The 20,407-nt window shown below is 51.4% G+C and overlaps 2 protein-coding genes across 2 annotated transcripts; both read right to left on the reverse strand.

Moving 5' to 3' along the window:
• Positions 1–752: 752 nt before the first annotated feature.
• H2BK1 (H2B.K variant histone 1) lies at positions 753–3,189 on the reverse strand. The gene is made up of 2 exons (XM_068972770.1): positions 3,058–3,189; positions 753–989 (listed from the first exon to the last, which is right to left on the reverse strand). Exons 1-2 carry the CDS (start codon positions 3,187–3,189, stop codon positions 753–755), a joined length of 369 nt encoding a protein of 122 aa, XP_068828871.1.
• Positions 3,190–6,293: 3,104 nt separating this feature from the next.
• Positions 6,294–20,407, reverse strand: ABCF2 (ATP binding cassette subfamily F member 2). Its single transcript, XM_068972743.1, has 15 exons — positions 20,377–20,407; positions 19,469–19,671; positions 15,143–15,355; positions 14,318–14,500; positions 14,063–14,234; positions 12,828–12,923; positions 11,435–11,537; positions 10,140–10,235; positions 9,881–10,000; positions 9,700–9,789; positions 9,231–9,341; positions 8,541–8,603; positions 8,209–8,337; positions 7,540–7,743; positions 6,294–6,863 (listed from the first exon to the last, which is right to left on the reverse strand). Exons 2-15 carry the CDS (start codon positions 19,626–19,628, stop codon positions 6,726–6,728), a joined length of 1,878 nt encoding a protein of 625 aa, XP_068828844.1. The 5' UTR covers positions 19,629–19,671; positions 20,377–20,407; the 3' UTR covers positions 6,294–6,725.

Raw genomic sequence — 20,407 nt, forward strand, 5'->3', positions numbered from 1 at the left:
ATGAACTTGAAGTTACAAAGGGAACATAAAGGATTTTGGAATGTTCGCTCAATCCCAGCCAGCCCTTCGCTCCACTGCCGTGGAGGCTGAATTAGAGACAAAAGGAGAATGTGGTCATATGTTATGTAGTGAATCTAGGCGCATGTTGTACAAGTGGTTATGGTACCATTTTTGCTTTTTTTTTTCCCCAAAATAAAATGGGGGAAGAAAAGTTAGGAGTCTCAAAAACATTCTCATCAATTTGTTCTGAAATTAAGGGGAAGAAAATCTTAGGGGAAAATAAAAATATCTTCAAGATCCCAGTAGGTTACTTTGAAGCTGGTTTGGGCCTTTTGTTTTTGTATCTTGTAGATCTGTGTAGCCCCTGTGCCCAGCACAGGACAAAAATAAGAGTCTTCTAGGAATGGCCTCACAGAACCCCATACTGAAGGAGGGATGCACGTGCAATTTCAGGCCCAGACAGGGCGTGATGGAAACAGCCAGCGGCAGACTCAGGATTCTAACCCAGACCAGGCCGTCCCTCATCTCACCTAACAACAAGACTGGTGTACATTTACAAAGAGCCACATGTCACTCGTGGGCCCCACCCAGAACGCAGGTGTTAATGAGGCATGCGTAAGTGTTCTTCCGTCTTGGAGGCGTGACAAGTAGTGACATCCTGCCACACACCACACCTCACCTCCACACATCCCTTTTTGAAATCAGCACAACGCAGGAGAGCAGTGCAGCCTTTATTAAGGTTGGGCCCCGGGTCACTTGGAGCTGGTGTACTTGGTCACGGCCTTGGTGCCCTCGGACACGGCGTGCTTGGCCAGCTCCCCAGGCAGTAGCAGACGCACGGCTGTCTGGACCTCCCGGGACGTCAGTGTGGTTCGGCCCGAGTACTGGGCCAGCCGGGCAGCCTCGCCGGCCAGCCGCTCAAACAGATCATTCACGAACGAGTTCATGATGCTCATGGCCTTGGAGGAGATGCCGATGTCGGGGTGCACCTGGGGAAGCAGCAGGAGCAATCTGTTAACAGGGGGGGCCAGACAGGTTACTACTATAACCAAGTTAAAAAAAAAGTTTCTCCCAACTGCAACAGATAAGGAATGCTGCCTCTTTTTTTCCCTTCTTTTTCCATTTAATGGTTTGCACAGCGTTTTGTACCATGGATGCCTCATGGTTTATATCACCATCCCTCTCTTCATGGACATTTAGGGGGTGTGCTTCACTTTTTGCTATTACATCGTGTCCTAATAAATACATGTCTTTAACACTTAACACTTGTGCGAGTAAGCTGGTTATTCCTAGAAGTTCCTAGAGGGCTGGTGCACATGACTTGGTAGATCGTTAACCAGATTATTTTCCAGGAAGGGCGCACCCAGGACATACTCTCCGCACCAGACTGGAGTGAGGAGACTGGGATCTGGGGCTGTCCTGTGAGTCCCTGTGGGACCTTACACAAGGCACTTTCCTCTGAGCTTGTTTCCTCTTCTGTCACACCAGCTTTTGAACTAGGTGATCTCTAGTAAAACAAACGGGAGGGACCTTATAACAATCCTAACACGTGAGCAGGCAGACACCATTTCTCTGCAAAAAGTAAAAGTAAAGTGAAGTTGTTCAGTCATGTCCAACTCTTTGTGACCCCAGTGACTGTAGTCTACCAGGCTCCTCCGTCCATAGGATTTTCCAGGCAAGAGTACTGGGGTGGGGTGCCATTTCCTTCTCCAGGGGATCTTCCTGACCCAGGGTCTTCCATGCTGTAGGCAGACACTTTACCATCTGAGCCACCATTTCTCTGCGAAGTGGGAGGGAAGTGACTGCTGACAAACACATCAGGCCAGTGATGGAGGTGAACGAACACCCTGGCTCCTGGCCCAGCCGCTCCCTCTCCACACAGCCTCTGGGGGCCACGGATCTGACAGCGGGAAGCCTGAGCCGGACCATGGTCATCACATCTTCTTCCCTCGAGGTGGCCGGGGCAGTGCCCCTCCTCGACCTGGGGGACCCGTTCAGCAGCTCTCTTCGGGGAGCCCAGTCCTGCTGCAATGCTCCCTTCACAACTTTGGAGCCAAAAAGCTAGGCTAAGCTGCAGGGGGCTCACTAACACCAGCTCCCACCCAACTTTCATCAGGACCCCGGAGTCTTCTCTGCTGCTGCCCTTTGGCCCGTCCACGTGGGTGCCGGGCCCACCCTGTGAGAGCACTCCTAGAGACCCCGGCCGTCCAGTCACTCAAATTGCTTATGGGATTTCAGACCGGAGACAAGGTTCATGTCTGGGGTCTGGTCTCACAAGGGGTGAGACTCAGGCAGGTGAGGGGAGACCCAGGGCAGGCAGCTCACTGCCAGGCCCAGCTCTGCTGAGCGGGGCAGAGCATTTGAGGCCAGGTGGCCTGGGATCCTTCAGACACAGCGGTTGTGTGCCCTTTGGTGGCACTGCGTGAGTCCCAGGAGTAGATGGTCCTCACAGGTGCGCTGGGAGTCTGAGTGTGGGTTATGGTTGGGGCTTACCCAGAGTCAGGGCCGGCCGGGGATGGGGGTCTGAGGTAACCTCCACTGTTGCCAGGTCATGTGACCCAGTCATCCTGCTGAGCCCTTAGTACCTTAGGTTCCTTATCTATAAGGTAGACCAACCCCTCAGCCCCTCAAAGACGGAGCGCCGCCCACCTAGGGGGCTCCCCCGAGACCGCAGTTCATTGGAACTACTGCTCGCTTCGGCCACAGCTAACTAGTCCCTCTTGTTTGGACCAGCACGTTTGACACCTGATCACCGTCAGCCCTGCACTTTCTGGTGGTCTTCCTTTACTTAAACTGTCCCACCTAAGGTCCCACATGACTGTTTCATCTGTCCCAGAGCCCTGTAGCCTCTGGACCAGGGTGGGAGCATGTTTGAATCGCCTCCTGCCCGTCACAGGCTCAGGACAGACACGGAGCGGCCCCCCGGGGCCTCTGAAATGAAGAGTGACCCCACAAGAGGGGCGCGGGGGCCTTTGTGCAGGGAGTGAACTCCATCCAGGCCCTTTCCAGGCTTTTGCCAGCCCCCGCCCCACGCCCATGGTGGCCCCCCACGCTCACCTGCTTGAGCACCTTGTAGATGTACATGGAGTAGGTTTCTTTGCGCCGGCTGCGCCTTCTGGACTTCTTGTCCCCAGGACTCCGGCCCCGCCGGCCCCCAGACTGCTGCAGCTGTCCGTGCTCCGCACTCATCCTCCTGGTCCTCCCGGCGGCCTCTTCCCACGTCTTGGGCGAACTTTTAAGAGTTCAGCTGCTCGTCCACCTGGAGGGGCTGGGGGCCAGCACCTGGGCGCAGGGGCGGGGCCAGGCCCAACCCTGTTCAGAACGTGCTCTCCGTTAGTCCTGAAAGAGCCTAATGGCTTCTTCCTCTCCACCGCCCCGCGGATTCCACCTCTGAATAAGCCTCCACCAGCCCCCTTCCCCACCCTTCCGTCTCCCAAAATGCTTGTAACAGACACGTTAGAGTTCAGGCTGTGCACTCACTCCGCACCCGTGTGCTCGCATGGACGGCTGAGTGCTGGAGAGCGTCAAGCGGAGCACAAGGCCCCCAGCACCGCCCACCAAGTGCTAGTGCTCTTCACTCAGTCTCACTAGCGTTATTCATTCATTCACTTTGTGACCCCACGGACGGGAGCCCGCTAAGCTCCTCTGTCCATGGAATTCTCCAGGCAAGAACACTGGACTGGGTTGCCCTTCTCCAGGGCATCTTCCTGACCTAGAGGAAGGGTCTTCTGCATTGCAGGCAGATTCTTTACCATCAGAGCCACCAGGGAAGGCCCCCTCCCCTTCTCTGAGGGCCTACAATTTAGCTGGAGAGATGACTGGTTCACCGGAAACCATCAAGGAAGGGTGAAAGGGTAAAGTTTGTGAAACTGAGTTCGGGAAAAAACGTAGTGAGGCCATCACAGAGCACCAAGCTGAGCTCCCTGTGATATTTGGCAGCTACCTGCTTCACACATGGTCATGTATATATGTCAGCGCGACTCTCCCAATTCGCCCCGTTCTCCCCTTCCCCCCAGGTCTCCATGAACCTCCTCTACCCTTTTTCTCTGTTCCTGCCTGGAACTAGGTTCATCTATACCATTTTTCTAGATTCCATATACATGCATTAAAATATGTTTTTCTCTTTCTGACTTACTTCTCTCTCTATATATATATATATATATATTTTTTTTTTTTAAGATAGGCTTATAGAAATAGACAAGTGATTTAAAAAAAGAAGAAACCTCTGGCTTCAGGAAATAAATGGAGATTTGAAGCTGGTCTGGTAGGACATGCATGCGTGCACACTTGTGCCCGACTCTTTGCGACCCCATGGATCTTGCATTTTCCAGGCAAAAATACTGGATCAGGTTGCCATTTCTTTCTCCAGGGGATCTTCCCCACTCAGGATTCAAACCAGGATCTCTTGCGTCTCCTGCATTGGCAGGCTGATTCTTTACCACTGTGCCACCTGGGAAGCCCCTGGTAGGATGGGTACAATTTAACTGGGGAGAGAGATTTTAGTTGGGAGGAAAGGGAGAAAGAAATCAGTGGGTGTGGTTTTGGGGAGGCAGAAGATGGAGCGGAACCTGAGCCCAGACAGGTGAAGGCAGCAGGAACCACAGCTGGGAGGGTTTTGGTGAAGGTGGACTGGAAGAAGCTGGAGTGAGAAACACGGGGTGCTCTCTGTGAACATGGGGCCCCTGTGGAAGTAAGCTGTGAAGGGAAGGGGAAAAAAAGTGCTATTCTGCAGAGTGGTGGTCTCACTTTGCACCTAGTGTGACTATTTCAGGTCCTTGAATGCTGTGGTTAAGGAAATCGAGAGCAACGGGATAAGCCCAGGCTGTGAGAAGAGGGTTTTCCCAATAAAGAGGTGGGGAGGAGCCAAATGAGCATCACCTGCCATAGGCGCCTGAGCACCCTCCACCTCACCAAGCCCCCACACCCCCAGTTCCCACCATTCAGCTGTGGCTGTGCGCCGGGGGTTGGAGGAGGGAGACCCTCCATCCAAAATAAGGCACTGATTTTAGGCACTTGTAGTAATGTGTATTTCGTGGGATTTTTAAAACATTTTTTAAAATGTTGAGGCTAGCGTTTTTTCTGGACAAGCTGACCAGCCTACTGCGTCCCTTCCTCTAGGCCTGGAGACCCCTTCCCCCTGTCCTGGAGACCCCAACAGACTTCAGCGGGAGTTCTTCACACAACCAGGCCCTCCCTTGGCCAAAGTAGCAGCTCTCCATCTCTGTTCCCATTATCCTCCTAACCAAACCTCTGGACACTCAGGACAGACTGATGAGCCATTTTTCTCTGGGCCCCCGCCTTGAGGCACAAAGCAACCAGGCCAGGCCCCTGGGGGTCAGAGGGCGGAGTCAGAGTGGAGTCCCTCACTCCAGCCTTGGAATCTAGGACTCAGCTGCAGGCACTCACCTGATACCCTGTCCCCTCTGCCCAGGGCAGCTCTGGGACTCCACAGCCATCTGAGAAGACCCTACTCACCTTTCAAGTCAGAGCACCGATCCCAGCTTTCTGGGCAGTTACTCACGAGAAATTTCCCTCCCTTTTAAGGTCTCCTGTGTAGCCTACCATCTAAGTTACAAGTTAAAGGGCACTGATGAATGCCCTTTCCGTCTTATTGGCTTTCCCATTGGACCACGAGCTCTTTGGGGGTTTAGACACCATCGGGGACTTTTTTTGTGTTTTACTGTCTTAGAAACCATGGCTGTGCACGTTTCCCCACTGGGGGGAAACAAGGATGGTTGCTGAGACTTCAGAGGTGAAGGCAGGCAGGAAGCCTGGTGGCACAAAGGCTGGATGGGCTATTAAAGTTCAGACAGGCTAAGCAAAGCCCTGGCATGGAGTATTGATAAAGTGGATGCAGTGCTAATGAAAATTAAGGCCGTGGACAGGCTAACATCACAGAACTTCTTGTATTCCACCAGGAATACAGCAGCAGCAGCACTGGGCAACCCTCAGCAATGTCAATTCCTGGTCTCACTAGACCTACTGAACCAGAAACTCCGAGGCGAGACCCAGCAGCCTGTGATCCAATGAGCCTTCAGCTGATTCTGACGCACGTTAATGTTTGTGAACCACTGGCCTAAGTAAAGGCATGAGTTCAAATCAGAAGGGAAGAGAGTTCTTCAAGCACCCACGGACAGTCCTCAGTTTGCATCCAGCCCATGCTGAGGGCAGGTGAATGGTGGCACCGCAGGGAGGGGCAGGAGAGGACCCAGAGGCCCAAGGAGGAAGGCAGGGACCATGGCTTCTTCTTTCTTTATTGGACGCTTTGTGGATGTCACGCAGGTCTAAAAGTTACATCGTTAAATAATTATTTAAAAACCGACCAGGATTAAGGCCCTGGTCCAGAGCTCCAAACCAGAAGCAGAAAGGAATGGGGGTGGTGGGCTGGGGGGGTATTCCTCCAACATCACCAAAACCCAGAGAACGAGGATCCTAAGCTTTTTCACAGGCCAACCTGGGGCACGGGCCTGCGGGCTGACCCTCGGAGGCCTCTGGCTGCATCACTATCGGGTCAGAACCAGCGAGGAGCTGGCGGCAACAGCCAGCCGAGTCCAGACATGGACACAGTAGCTGGAAAGACAGGAGACGGACAGGTCCTGTCCAGCTGTAGATAGGATCACAGAGTGCAGCTAAGGCAGGTGGGGGCAAGGGGCTGGGGAGCAGTATTGCAGCAATGCAGGATGTGGCCCCGGGGGCCCGGCCCAGCCAGCCCGGCCGGCAAGGGCTCACACGTTGTGGGTCCGCCTGGTGGGCTGGGGCTCCTCGCCCACCAGCTTGGACTTGAGGTGCTCCTTGTAGGCGAGGATGTCTCCAGGCCACTTGGTGATTGTCTGCTTCTCACAGACCCAGATTTCCTGTGCAACCTGGAGAGCAAACCCCAGACTTAGTCACCCTGGCTAGCGCCCTTCCCACCCCAGCCCAAGAGACTGTTCCTGGCGGGATCCGAGAAAAAAACCCTGTAAGCTCCCACTGGCCCACATCCAGCTCCGTTTCACCCTCTCAGCGTTCCTGAGGATGGTCTAATCTAGACACCATACCCAACAGGGGGTGGGGCCTTCCAAGCTGGAACCCGCCAGTCACCTCAACTGCCAGTTCCCCAGCAGGACCCAGACCTGTTCAGGGCTTCACTCTCGGCTCCCTGCGTTCCACCCCGTCTTTCTCACAGCTTCAGAGAAATGACCAGCAGCTTTCTCCCCAGTGACAAGCAGGAGCCCTCTGTCTAATCCAGAGTCTCCTTAGTACAATACTATTTCCAGGCTGAAGAATCCTGGAAACAATAGCAAAAGCACCCTGTTCGCTAGTCAGTTCTCTCCCTGATTTTGGCCAACGATGGCAAGCAGGCTAACGGCCCCAAACAGCTAATGAAGAATTAAAGTATTTCTGCGAAGGCTTTCTAAGTTTCTCAGAGAACCGTAAGATCTGGTCCTCTCCACCCTACGTCCTGCGCCCTTTTCCCAAACATGGTAACATGGATTCAGTGTCCCCCACGTGCCATGGGGGGGGTGCTACCCCCAACCGCGTCCTGGCTGGGAGTCTCACCTGCTGGATGAGCCTGAAGTCATGGCTGACCAGCATCAGACCGCCCTCAAAGTCGTTGATGGCATCTGCCAGAGCGTCGATGGTCTCGATGTCCAGGTGGTTGGTGGGCTCGTCCAGGAAGAGCATGTGGGGGTTCTGCCAGGCCAGCCAGGCCAGACACACTCGGCACTTCTGCCCATCAGACAGGTTCCGGATTGGGCTCACCTGCGTGGAACCATGTCATTTACGAGGTCTGGAGTTGCCCTCACCACGCATCAAGACTCACCTCTCCCCATAGCTTCTCAGTTATCACACAGAGAGCGGGGCTCAGGAAGACCCAAGATCACACAGTAAGACAGTGGCACCCTGGCAGTCCCTCAAGGGCCTAGGGGACACACCTGGAAGTCTGAAGCCCTGCCTCGGCACAGAGTCTTCATGCAGTGCAGCCGTCAGGGGATCTGTGTCTGGGTCAGAGGACCCTGTGTCCTAGGTCTCAATTTCCCTTGCTTTTAACACCATGGCCCATCCTGCTAGTCTTGGGGCAAGGGCATGTCAGAGACCAGCACACCACCCCCCACCCTCCCTTGAGACTTCAGAGCTCCAATCTGTAACCACCTAGAGCAGAGGGAAAAACAGACGCCCAGCCCACGTCTCCCAGTTGCCTGGGGTCCTCCCACCCAACCCGCTGACCTGCTGTTTCCCAGTGAGACCGTATCGCCCGATGATCTTCCGCATTTCCTCCTTCTCCTTGATCTCGGGGTAGCATTTCATCATGTACTCCAAAGGCGAGAGGTCTAAGTCTAGCTGCTCTTGTAAATGCTACAGGGGGAGAAAAAAAGAACCCATCCAGGTGTGCCTGGCGTTCTTCAAAGGCAGCCTGCTGGGGTACCTGCCACGTACCGTCTCTCTACCTCTCCCCGGGCAGCTATCCAAGACTGCAGAAGCACCCAGGAGCTGACCTGGGCACACGCAGCCCTGCTCTCACACCCTGGGGAACTCCCCGCTCCCCGCCAGGACTGTACCTGATGGTAACGCCCTATCTTGACATGAGAGTGTTTTCGGATCATTCCATCTGTGGGCAGTAGCTATAGGAAGATAAAAAAACAGAGCAGACAGTGGAAAGATAAGCACACAGACAAGGAAACCTGGTCAGAAGCAGAGACAGGAAGCAAACATACATTCACACCGAGCAAGACTCCTACCACTTCCAAAACAGAACCCGTACCACCACCTCACAAACTGTTCTGCTGGCCACTCGGAGAAAATACACCGAGACAGATGTTCTCGGGGAGGCAGACACACACACCACACGATCCACTGGGTACTTATTAAAGGACTACTCTCCCATGCACTGAACTATGACAGAGGACTCGCAGGGGTCCAACATATGTTTTCTACAATAAAAACGTTTCTAAATGCACAGCCGCTCCTGTGATCTAAATGCTCTGAATGAAGACACGGGAAGATGGTGAGAACAGGCCTGGGTTGCCTCTCACAGGCTCTCTCTCACACACACTCCTTCTCCCAGTTTTCTCTAAGAAAATGCCCCAAACATCACACTGGCCAGGGATGACCCGCCCCCCAGAGGACGGCTCACTCATCATGAGAGCACACAGGCCCCCTCCCAGACCAGTGGCCCTTGCATGCTGCCCCCCAACCCTGACACACTGGCATCTAGTGCTGGAGTCCCATGCCCCCAGTTGGCACCATACCTCTCCAGTTAGCAGCTTCAGAAGAGTTGACTTCCCTGCTCCATTGGGCCCCACCAGAGCCACTCGGGTGTCGAGATCGATGCCGAACTCTAGATTGTTGTAGATGCAAGGCTGAGGTGGGCCGGGGAGAGAAACAGACCCAGGGGTAGGGTAATCAATCCAACTGGCAGAGCAATTGCGCTGAGCCCCCAGTCACCACTGAAGGCGGCGGGAATGAGGAGGAAGGAGGCTCCCAATGGCAGCCCCCTACCCATTGCCCTGACCCACCAAGGTGGCTGAGCAATGTCAAGTACTTGGAGGGGACCCCCACTCCTCTAAGGCTCTCAGTGAGGCAACCCAGGCTGCCAGGCCGGAAAACTCCCCAGCACCACAAGGGTTAGCAGATGTGGTCGGCAAACAGGACACTCTTCTCGCCAGCTGACACCTTGTACAATGTACCCCAGCCTCCCAACCACACCCAAGTACTCACCCCATCTTTTGTATACTTGAAGCTGACATTCTGCACCATAATAACAGGTGGAGGGATCTTGCCACACGGTGGGAAATAAAATGACAGCGTCTAGGAAGAGGATAAAGAGGTGTTTATCAAGTCAGGTCCTTCCTTATCCACCTCACCTTAGGCCACATAATTCCACCCAACCAGACCCTACCTTGTCGCTCACAACCCTCTCTGTCAGTCCTGATGCCATCATTTTCTGTAGCGTCTTCTCCTTGCTCTGGGCCTGCCGGGCCAGCTTGGCACTGCCATGACCAAACCTAGCAATGTAGTTCTGAAAGAGTGCAGAGAGGGGGTTTGTGTGTGGGCAGGTACCCCACGATTCATCTGAAAAGAGGGTAAAGGACTTCTCTAGCTCCCTCACCTCCCAAGACACCTTCCGTCAGCTCTCTCGGAGGAGATCATGGCCCTACCTTCATGTGTGCGATCTGATCCTGCTCCCAGTGAAACCTCTTCATCTGGTTCTCTTCCAGCTCCAGCCGTGTCTTCACATACTGATCGTAATTACCCTGCAGGAAGACGCACCAGGTGAGATGGGCAGCGTTAGCCTCGGCCCTGGGTCCTCACTCAGGGGGCGTTCAAGACGGCACCTGACTTGGCCCTGGCTACGAGGTGGTGCAGCGGGGGAAGAGGAAGTGCATTAAAGAAACATATTCTGGGCCTTCCCCGCTGGTCCAGCAGTTAAGACTCTGAGCTCCTAATGCAGGTGGCCCGGGTTCAATCCATCATTAGGGAACTAGATCCCACATGCCGCAACTAAGACCCAACACAGTCAAATAAATAAATATTAAAAATAAAACACCAGCATATCTGAATCTAGAAGCTGAGGTCTTTTCAAACTGTGTGCCTCTCCTTCCTAAAGCAGGGCTTCAGACTAAATCCTTGGGTTAGCCATAAAAACACCCACAGCCCAGGCAGGAGCCTTGAAAACCACTCTCAGACTGATCATCAAGAGGCTCACAGCCTTCCAAGGGCATGTGCATCCCCTCCCCACCTGGAGAGGCTGAAGCCCCAGGCGGGCCACAAGAACTGCCTCCAGGTGGGAAGACACCAGACCAGTCAGATTTAGGACCTGGCAAACCCTGCACTATGGACTCCCGTGGTGTCTGTCTGCAAACACCCAGACTCAAGCTAAATACCCATCAAAGAGTCTGACAAGTAAGTTACAGGACAGCCACTAAATGGAATACCATGTAGTCACTGGAAAAAAAAAGGGGGGGACGATTTAAATATACTCATATGGAAAGCTTGCAAGACATATTAAAATTTAAACTCAACCGACAGAATCGTGGTATGCGTACATAAAATTTTTTACAAACGCTTGCAAGTACATGTGAAATTTCTGAAAAACTATGTAAGAACTATTAATACTCCTCTGGTGAGTACTACTATGAATAAAGAGGAATTCTATTTTTCATAAGCAGCTACTCAAGAAGGCAGAGGGCAGCAAGGCCTGCCTGGGCACCGTGAAGAGGCAGCCTCTCTGCATAAGGCAAACATACACCCCGTGCACAGGCTGCCAATCCATGGCCTATGGCCTGAAAGCAATTACTTTGGGGCTAAAATAAAACAGGCTGCAGAACTCCCTGTCCACATCTTTTTATAGCAAGAGGTAGAAAAGGGCTGCTAAGTCAGTTTTTTTTTAAAGGAGAACTTCATGGAATCGGTAAGCACAGAGGGTACTGTGGAGAAGCTGGAGCCCACTCACCGTATAATACTTCAGCTTCTTGTTGTGCATGTGAATGATGTTGGTACAGACACCATTCAGGAAGTCCTGGGAATGGGAGACGAGGACCAAGATGCGCTTAAAACTGCAAAGCCAGAGAACCAATCAGGGAGGAGCTCAACACGGTAGACAGTTCACAACAGGGGAACTGAACGTCGGGCCCAGAAAACCTTCATCCTTTCCCACCCTTATGCCTGAGTGTCCTTTAAATTTCCTGGCCAATTCCCAGCTCTCTGCACTTAAGCTGCCAGTGCTCAATCTATGTGTAAGGACACTAGACATTTTTCAAAGTGTGGTGAGGCAGTCGAAATTCCTAACTTTTGTTCTAACTTTCAGAAGAATGGAATGGAGATGGCAGTAATAGTGATGATAAAATCAAAAATGCGCACAAGCACCCATAAACTTTAAAGCCAGTGCGAAGAACTGGAATGGGTATAGTAAAAATCACCAGGCTCTCCTTTTCATATTACTTCCTTCATAGCTCAGTTGGTAAAGAATCTGCCTGCGATGCAGGAGACCCAGGTTCGATTCCTGGGTTGGGAAGATGCCTTGGAGAAGGAAACAGTAACTCGCTCCAGTATTCTTGGCTGGAGAATCCCGTGGGCAGAGAAACCTGGCAGGCTACAGTCCATGGGGTCACAAGAGTCAGACATGACTTAGCGACTAAACCACTCCTTTTTATAAAGAAGGTACCAGGTCACTGCAGAGACCATGGAAAGCCTTCTTCTAGAAGGCAACTTTCCAGGTTACCTGGCAACTTTCCAGGTTATCTGGCTCTCAAGCAAAGGACCACGGCCATATGGGCTATTTTTCTGTCACTGCATCATGATCTTATATAAGGATCCCTGTTTAATATGATACAAATACAATTAAAAAATATTATCTTTAATAAAGATGTTATATTTTAAATAATAGGAAAAAAAACACAAAAAAATACCACAAAGAAATTCATATATTTCAGACTAAACAAAAGCTAACAAAATGGCCTGCCCTAACGGTGGTTACTGGGCTTTGCCAGTGGCTGAGCGGTATAGAACCAGCCTGCAATGCAAGAGACATGGATTTGATCCCTGGGTGGGCAAGATCCTCTGGAGAGAAAAATGGCAACCCACTCCAGTATTCCTCCTTAGAGAATCCCACGGACAGACGAGCCTGGCGGGCTAGAGTCCATGGAGTCATAACGAGTTGGACACGACTGAGTGACTAAACAAGAACAAAGTGGTCATCACCTTTTCAGTCTGGTCTTCCCTCTAGCCTCACTTTGCTCCATTGCTCACTGCTCTAGCATCACTGTGGGTCCTAGGTGTCATCTCCCCTGGACTCTGCTCAGCCCCTCCCTGAGGACCTGCCCCTTCCCCCCAGCCCCGCCTCTTACGTCTTTAGCTCTTCTTCCAACCACACACAAGCATCGAGGTCCAGGTGGTTGGTGGGCTCGTCCAGGAGCAGCATGAAGGGTCTAATGAAGAGGGCTCTGAAGACAGGAAAGAAGACAGAACCACTTCAGTCTACCACGTGCTACACAGGAGGGGACGGCCTGCCTGCTACCTGCTGCTCTGGTCAGGCCTGAACTGAGTCCTGAAATCAGCTCTAGTGTCTACACCTCAGGCAAAAGGTAAGAAGTAGGAGAGAAACCAGAGATGAAGGGTGGGGGTTAAAGAGCAGAAAACAGAACTAAGAAGCAGAGGGAAGATATAGCTCAAACACAAGGCTGTAAAAGTTCGTTATGAGTCTACAAGTCTCTTACATTGAGGTTGGTGACCATTGGGATACACAAAAGGATACAGAAAAAGTACACTGCTAAAAAGCTTTCAGGTGAAACCTAACTGGTGGGTTTGTTAGACTCTAACAAAGAGGCCCAAGAATGTTCTTTTCTTAGATGGCATCTTAAGACAGGAGGAACAAGGGGACAGCGCTGGTCCCACCCTTGCGGTCACATCTGCAGTGCTTTTTAGAAACCAGGTTTCCGGACGTCTGACTCCAGCACAGCCGTGAAGAGGCCAGGAAATCCATGCATGTAAAAGTTCCCTAGTGAATCTGAGGCTACAACTCCTTGCCAGCAAGTGAAACCAAGGCTCTTATGTTCCAGGGCACACTCACCCAGCCTTGCTGAAGCAGTGTATCAAGCCTCCTGAAGGCTCTGCACAGAGATGGGTTGGGGAAGGAACCACTTATGTGACTGGGGACTTCTTGGGGGATCAGTGCAGAAATGATGGCCTACAGAAGCTGGTTCTGGGTCAGGTCAAGAGAGGGCAAGAAGGACAGATATCCTAGCAGCTGCCTAACAATTTATCTTTCTACAACAAGAATTAGAAAGGCTGAAGCCCAAAAAGCAGGGAGGAGAGAGGAGTCAAGAGGAAAGAGACAGACCTATCCTCCCATTTACCTAGAGCTGGTCCTAGGATTCCTGAACATGGTGCCAAAGTCCAACAGGGACCACGTGGGTCAGGAAGCTCACTCCTTAGCTCATATACATCACCCCCTCCCCTCCACACTGTCAGTATCTGGCAAGGACTGACCACCGACCCCTGTTCTAAACAGTTCTGTGGGAGAGAGCACTCAACCCTGAGAAGAGACAGGGTGCCACGGAGGGCAGAGGTCGGGTAGACACACCTGGCGAGGGCAACCCGCATCCTCCAGCCCCCACTGAAGTCTTTGAGCTTCTTGCGTTGCATGGCAGGTGTGAAACCCAGTCCGTGCAAGATCCGCGAGGCTCTCATCTCTGCCTTGTCAGCATCCAGCTCCTCCAGCCGCTCGTAGAGCTCTAAGAGCTTCTCACATTCCGCTGTGGATGGTGCGTGGCCAGTGAGGCTCCCGGGGCCTTTCCCAGGGGGAAGCCACCCTACGCCCCTGGGTCCGGAGCCCTACCGTCCTCGTGAGCCAGCCGCTCAGCCTCCCTCTCCAGCATGGCCCGCTCCGTGTCCACTTCCATCACACACTGCAGGGGCGTCTTGTCACTAGGGGGCATCTCCCGAGTCAGATGGTAGATGTCAATGTGCTCGGGGATGGGCACTTCGCGTTTCCCAATAGCAGAGAGCAGCATGGACTTTCCTGAGAGGGGCAGGCAACAAACATGCAGAGAAGGGGACGCTCAGCACAGCTCTGCCTGTCATTGCCCTACATCAGTCCCTCCACTCCAGTCAAACCAAGTCAGTTCAGTCGCTCAGTCATGTCCGACTCTTTGCAACCCCATGGACTGCAGCACACCAGGCTCGCCTGTCCATCACCAACTCCCGGATCCCACCCGACTCATGTCCATTGCGTCAGTGATGCCATCCAACCATCTCATCCTTTGTCATCCCCTTCTCCCGCCTTCAATCTTTTCCAGTCAAACCAAGACCTCCCCGTTTATTGAGTCCTTTCTTTCCTTTTGTTCATTCAAAGCCTATGACTGACCCCTCCATGGGACATGGCTCTGCCACGTCCTGTCCCAGTCCTCCTATGTGAAGTCTGTGAGCCTACAGACACTTCACACACCACTGCCACCCACTCCTACCCACTTCTCCAGCACCTACTGCCTGCAACAACTCACGTGGTACTTATCACATGACTACTCTGTATGGCGAGCATATCTGGCCCCCACCCATACTGTAAATGCCCAGCTTTGTACACAGCTGGTGCTAAGGAAACACTTGCTGAGCAACAGATGAGCCAAGGAGAGATACCTCCCACCTTGCTTTCCAAGGGCCTCACCAATTCCATTCAAGCCGATGAGGCCATAGCGACGGCCCGAGTTTAATTCCAGTTTGGTGTCACTGAGCAGCTCTTGACCATGGAAGGTGAGGGATAGGTTGATGATGTGGGCGTCGGTACTGTTGGGGTGAGAGGCAAGGACGCCAGTGACGGCTCGAGCAGCAGCTTTCTTCATTTCGAAGTCCTCCAGCTCCTTGGTCAGCAAATCCACTTCTGGGGACAGAAAAGAAAAGCAATCTGGGAAGAGGGCTGTAAGACACGCTAAGCTCTTACACAAAAAGTCACGTCTTGGGGCATCTGGGTGGCTCAGTAAGAAGGGCATCAGACTTTTACTGTGAGGGCTGAGGGCTCAGGCCCCTGCTTGGGCATTTGTGGCTTTTGCTCTTCTTTAAGTTACCACATATTAACACATAAAAATCCAAAGGCTGAATGAGGCATGTCCTGAAGGAACAGGGCTCAAGATCAGGTTGAGCTGACTCAGATGTTTCACCAGCTTTAACAAGGTGTACACTACATGTAGTTCTGCCCTAGTATCCTGCTTTCGTGGACATTTTTTACTTCACAACTTGTCCTTTTAATTCTAACTTCTCTTGTTCTTAGATGATATGATGCACGGTAGCAATGGCCAGAACTCCAAATTGTCCTCCATGAGTGTGTATTAAAAGAATTAGCTGTCATTGTTCAGTCGCTGAGTCATGTCTCACTCTTTGTGATCTCCATGGACTGTAGTCCGCCAGGCTTCTCTGTCCATGGGAATTCCCAGGCAAGAATACTGGAGTGGTTGCCATTTCCTTCTCCAAGGGATCTTTCCAACCCAGGGATCAAACCCGTGTCTTTTTCATGGGCAGGCGGATTCTTTAGCACTGAGCTATAGGGGAGCCCCCAAATTAGTATCAATGCCCCAGAGAAAGTAGATGCTATAGAGGTGCAGTTCTCTTCCTCTACAACCTAGAGAGCCTCCAGGTGCTAATTCCAAGAAGCTATACAGCCTGGAAGGGACCAGTAAGAGAAAATACAGAGGGTTCCAGGGCAGTTCTGATGGAGGAGAGGAATTTAAAAAGTCTCCTTTCTACACAGTTGAGTCACCAGGCTTCTCACAGCCCCATTTTGTGCCAATCCTTGTTCTAGATCTTGAGAAGACAGTGTAGAGAGAAGTTTATGATCTAGATTAGGAGTTAGTAAACTTTTTCTTAAAGGGCCAGATGGTAAGTATTTTAGGGTTATAGCCCTAGTAGCAAAATCACAACCATTATGTAGGTATATCCATTACCATTTGAAACATAACCACTTAAAAAATGTAAAAAACATTATTAGCCTGGGAGGGGGTGGCCTACAAAAAAGGCTGGCCACATTTGGCCAGCTGCCTGCTTTTGTAAATAAAGTTTTACTGGGAGACAGTCATACCCAACATCTTCAAGTTGTCTATGGCTGTTTTCCACCACAATGGCAAAGCTGAACAGCTGCATCAGAGACCATATGGCCCACAGAGCTGCAAATATTCACTATCTGGATCTTTACAGAAAAAGTTTGTCGATCTCTGGACTGTATCTCCATGTGCTCAGGCAAGAAGATCAAAATGAAAGGAAAGCTACACAGCCAACCCTCTGTATCCACAGTTCTGCATCCAAAATCATGTTTAATCCAAACGTGGATTAAAAAAAAAAAACACTCCGGAAAGTTCCAAATAGTAAAACTTGAATTTGCCACACACTGGCAACTATTTCCTACATTTATGTTGTATTAGGTACAGTAAGTAATTTAGAGATGTGCCAGGTTATATGCAAAGACTGCATATACCATTCTATGTGACAGTCTTGAGCATCTGTGGATTCTGGTATCTACAGGGATCCTGGGACCAACCCCCAGCAGACACCGAGACACAGCTATACAACTTTTCTCTTGATCTTTGCCAGTTTATTGGAGAAGGAAATGGCAACCCACTCAAGTACTCTTGACTGGAGAATCCCATGGATGGAGGAATCTGGTAGGCTACAGTCCATGGGGTTGCAAAGAGTCAGACACAACTGTGAGTGACTTGACTTTTCCACTTTATAGCATCTATGGCCTAAGTCATCTCCTGAGCTTTAAAAATAAGACTTATACCTCACTGTCTTGGCCTATAGCATCCTAGAAAACAGGCTCAAAAGATAAGTGAACAGTACTAAATAAATGGAGAAAGGATTCTGGAATAAACTAAAAGGAATACTGTAGACTTCACAAGCAGCCCCTTTCTATTCATTTCCCAAACGAGGGGACCAGATGAACTCCAGTACCCATCCTAAAGAGTCTCACATTCGAAAGGCTCAGTAGTTTGTCAGAAGTCACTTTCTTTGATATTTCTTGATCTTTCCATATCTCACTACCTAAAGAAAACCATGTAGCAATGGTAACTACCAGGTTGGAGAATTAAGTAATTCCAAACTCGGAGAAGAGAGCACACCCAGTCTTGTGAGAGAGGACAGATGACCCATTAGTTATGAAAGCAGAAACGACCCTGGGTCCCTAGCAATAAGAAATATTTTCAGAGAGAGAGCTGGGAAAAAACCCAGAGTTTATATTTTAGAACAGTAGCTCCCTGAGGAAGCAGGGTGAAACCCAAAGCTCCCGACTGAGTTAGGGGTGGTACAGCTGGGTTTGCCCTGACAAATTCTGGTTTTCTAGGGAGAAAGGCAAAGAAGTTTGTAATGGGAACTGTGGACAAGTCTCAAAGTGGGATTCGGTTGTCTACTTTTCCAACTCATCCAGAAAGTACTACAGAATTGAGGCTTAACCCCTGTTCCCGAGAGCCTAGAGAGAACCTTACTTGACAGATCACAATTCAGTCCACTCGTTCCCTTTCACCATTCTTACCTTCCCATCTCTCCACTATCCTGACCAGGAAGAAAACTGCCTGAGTTGACTACACTAGTCCTCCCTCATAATTTTTATTTTGGAGACAATTCCTACCATTTAACTCTCTCTTCGCAATCATTTTAAACCCTGTTTTTTTGTTGTTTTTTTTTCGGAATTCCTGTCTCTCTGTTGCAACTTGCATGAATAATTCTCTCCTCTTGCAACTTTACCTAGTATCTCTGTCTGCAAGGATAATCATGCAAAAAAAGTATTACCCAAGACACAGTCCCTTCACTCAAAGATCAAACAATTCAGATGGAGAGACAGATACAATGAAGGTAATGCTGGGACGACTACCCTGGAGGTTCAGTGGTTGGGACGCCTTACTTTCTCTGCAGGGGGCAGGGGTTGAATCCCCTAGTCTAGGAACTAGGATTCCATATGCCGTGTGGTACCAGCCAAAGAAAAAGCAACCCTAGAGACAGTGTGTTTGTTGTGTGCACGCACAAGCTCAGTTGTGTCCGACTCTGTGACCCCATGGACTGTAGCCCACCAGGCTCCTCTGTCCATGGGATTCTCCAGGCAAGAATACTGGAGTGGGCTGCCATTCCTTCTCCAAGGGATCTTCTTGACCCAGGGACTGAACCTGGGTTTCCTGAATTGCAGGCAGATTCTTTACTATCTGAGCCACAGGGAAGCCCTGGATAGACAGTACAAGGATATAGTGAATAGCAGTATTATTGAGATCAGGCTTGACAGGGAAAGATTTTACCACCTTGAGCTGGGCCCTAAGAGAAATGTCAAATGTAGCTAGTGCAAAAATTAGAGTATAAGAACCTCAATTTGTAAGTGGACAGAAACGTGGTGACTATTCAACGGACAACAGTAGACAATAGAGAAGGCCTGTTTAGAGAGCTTTTAGGGGCAAGAAGAAGGCTGGCATAGACAGCCAAGAGCCTGGAATAGTCTTTATCACACACTTCCCTGTTTCCCCATCTAGATTGCAAGTTATCAGAGGAAAGCCCATGCTTATAGTGCCTCAGTATTCAGTGATCTCTTGTCTAATATTTGAGAAGCACTTGTAACAGAAATGCATATCTTTCCCAGGAAAAACCCATAAAACAATTCATACGTTTCTGTCTTGTTGGTACAGTCACTGCCCCAGGAGGACAAGGGTATCAGGTGGCAAACAGCCTGGCACACTGCCTCCATGTGTAGCAATGAAAATTCAGAAAGGGGCAGGGAACTGACCACCAAATCTAGAAGACAGGGCAGCAAGGCAGCACAACTCTCATATTTGCTTGCCACTGTGTATGTGAGAACTGCGTTCAGTTTCTTTGATCAAGCTTCAACCCTACTGGTTTGGTTCATTATGAAAAGTTTGTAGCACCAGATACACTCTCTGGCACCTCCAGCATCCTGACTCAGATTCCAGCAGAGGCATCCACTGGGTCCCAGCAACCATCCCAGGAACCCACCTCTCCCTCTATTCACCTGTGGTCTCTCGGCCATTGGCCTCCTCGTTTCTCTCCTCTGCCACCTGTGGCTCTGTGATGGCATCTCCGTTTTCTTCATGTCCTTTTCTGGGCCGCTGTCGGGCTTTGGCAGCTTCCTTCTTTTTGGCTGCCTTCTTCTTAGCCAGGTCGGAGGGCATGGTGATGAACCACAGGGAAACCGTTACTGTTCTTCCAGAAAGCCTGAAGGAAGGCAAACACCCCCAAATTCTAAACTTCCGCACAGTGCCTGGGCCTTGTGCTCCATCCGTTTCAGTATTTCCCTAGCAAGCTTCTGGTACCCAGCTCCGCCCCAGCCTAAAGTCGCTTCCAACTTTTGTCAGGATGTCTCCAGCCAGTTCGACTTCTCTGCCGCTCTTCCCATCTCACCAGCTCTTCCTTCGGGGCTTTGTCCACCAATCCCCACGGCCTCGCTCTGGAGACGCTCCTCTTTTCAGGGCCTCCACTTGAGGGACCGGGTTCTGCCCCTCGGCACAGGTACCCGGTCTCCAGTTTCCCCACAACTTGGCGCTCCACGCTCCGGCCGGCCACCTCACTTTCCCGGGCTTCCTCCCTCCCGTCTACCTCAGGCCTCCTCTCCGTCTTCCCTCCACACCACCCGGCCGCCGAGTCCAGCTTGTCCGCGGGGCGCCGTCGTCTCCCCCTCGACCCCCCGTTGTGGGTACCCCCGGGAGTCTCTTCATTCGCCACCCACCACCACCCCTCCGAGCCCCCCTCAGCCTCCGCCCGTCAGCTTCTCTCCCTTGGCCCCTTCTCCTCCCTTGCAGTCGCCTCCATCCCAGCCCACTCCCTCCTCCCTCTTCTCGTCCCCCCCTCCGCCTCACCGCCTCACCGGCCGGCACCCTCCCCCGCCCCCGCCTCCTCCTAGCGCCCCTTCCCCCAACTCACTGGGCCTCGCCGCTCGGCCTCTGTCGCAACA

The sequence above is a fragment of the Capricornis sumatraensis genome, chromosome 5 (genome assembly GCF_032405125.1).
Source record: "Capricornis sumatraensis isolate serow.1 chromosome 5, serow.2, whole genome shotgun sequence".
Taxonomy (NCBI): Eukaryota; Metazoa; Chordata; class Mammalia; order Artiodactyla; family Bovidae; genus Capricornis; species Capricornis sumatraensis.

What these genes read in the sequence shown, in the direction of transcription:
- H2BK1 (XM_068972770.1), bottom strand. Translation starts at nt 3,189, where the DNA reads ATGAGTGCGGAGCACGGACAGCTGCAGCAGTCTGGGGGCCGGCGGGGC. An exon ending in TCTACAAGGTGCTCAAGCAG is followed by an intron (nt 990 to 3,057) that starts GTGAGCGTGGGG and finishes CTGCTTCCCCAG; the next exon opens with GTGCACCCCGACATCGGCAT.
- ABCF2 (XM_068972743.1), bottom strand. Translation starts at nt 19,628, where the DNA reads ATGCCCTCCGACCTGGCTAAGAAGAAGGCAGCCAAAAAGAAGGAAGCT. An exon ending in CAATGGCCGAGAGACCACAG is followed by an intron (nt 15,356 to 19,468) that starts GTGAATAGAGGG and finishes TTCTGTCCCCAG; the next exon opens with AAGTGGATTTGCTGACCAAG. An exon ending in GTCTCACTGGGAAACAGCAG is followed by an intron (nt 7,744 to 8,208) that starts GTCAGCGGGTTG and finishes GGTTCCACGCAG; the next exon opens with GTGAGCCCAATCCGGAACCT.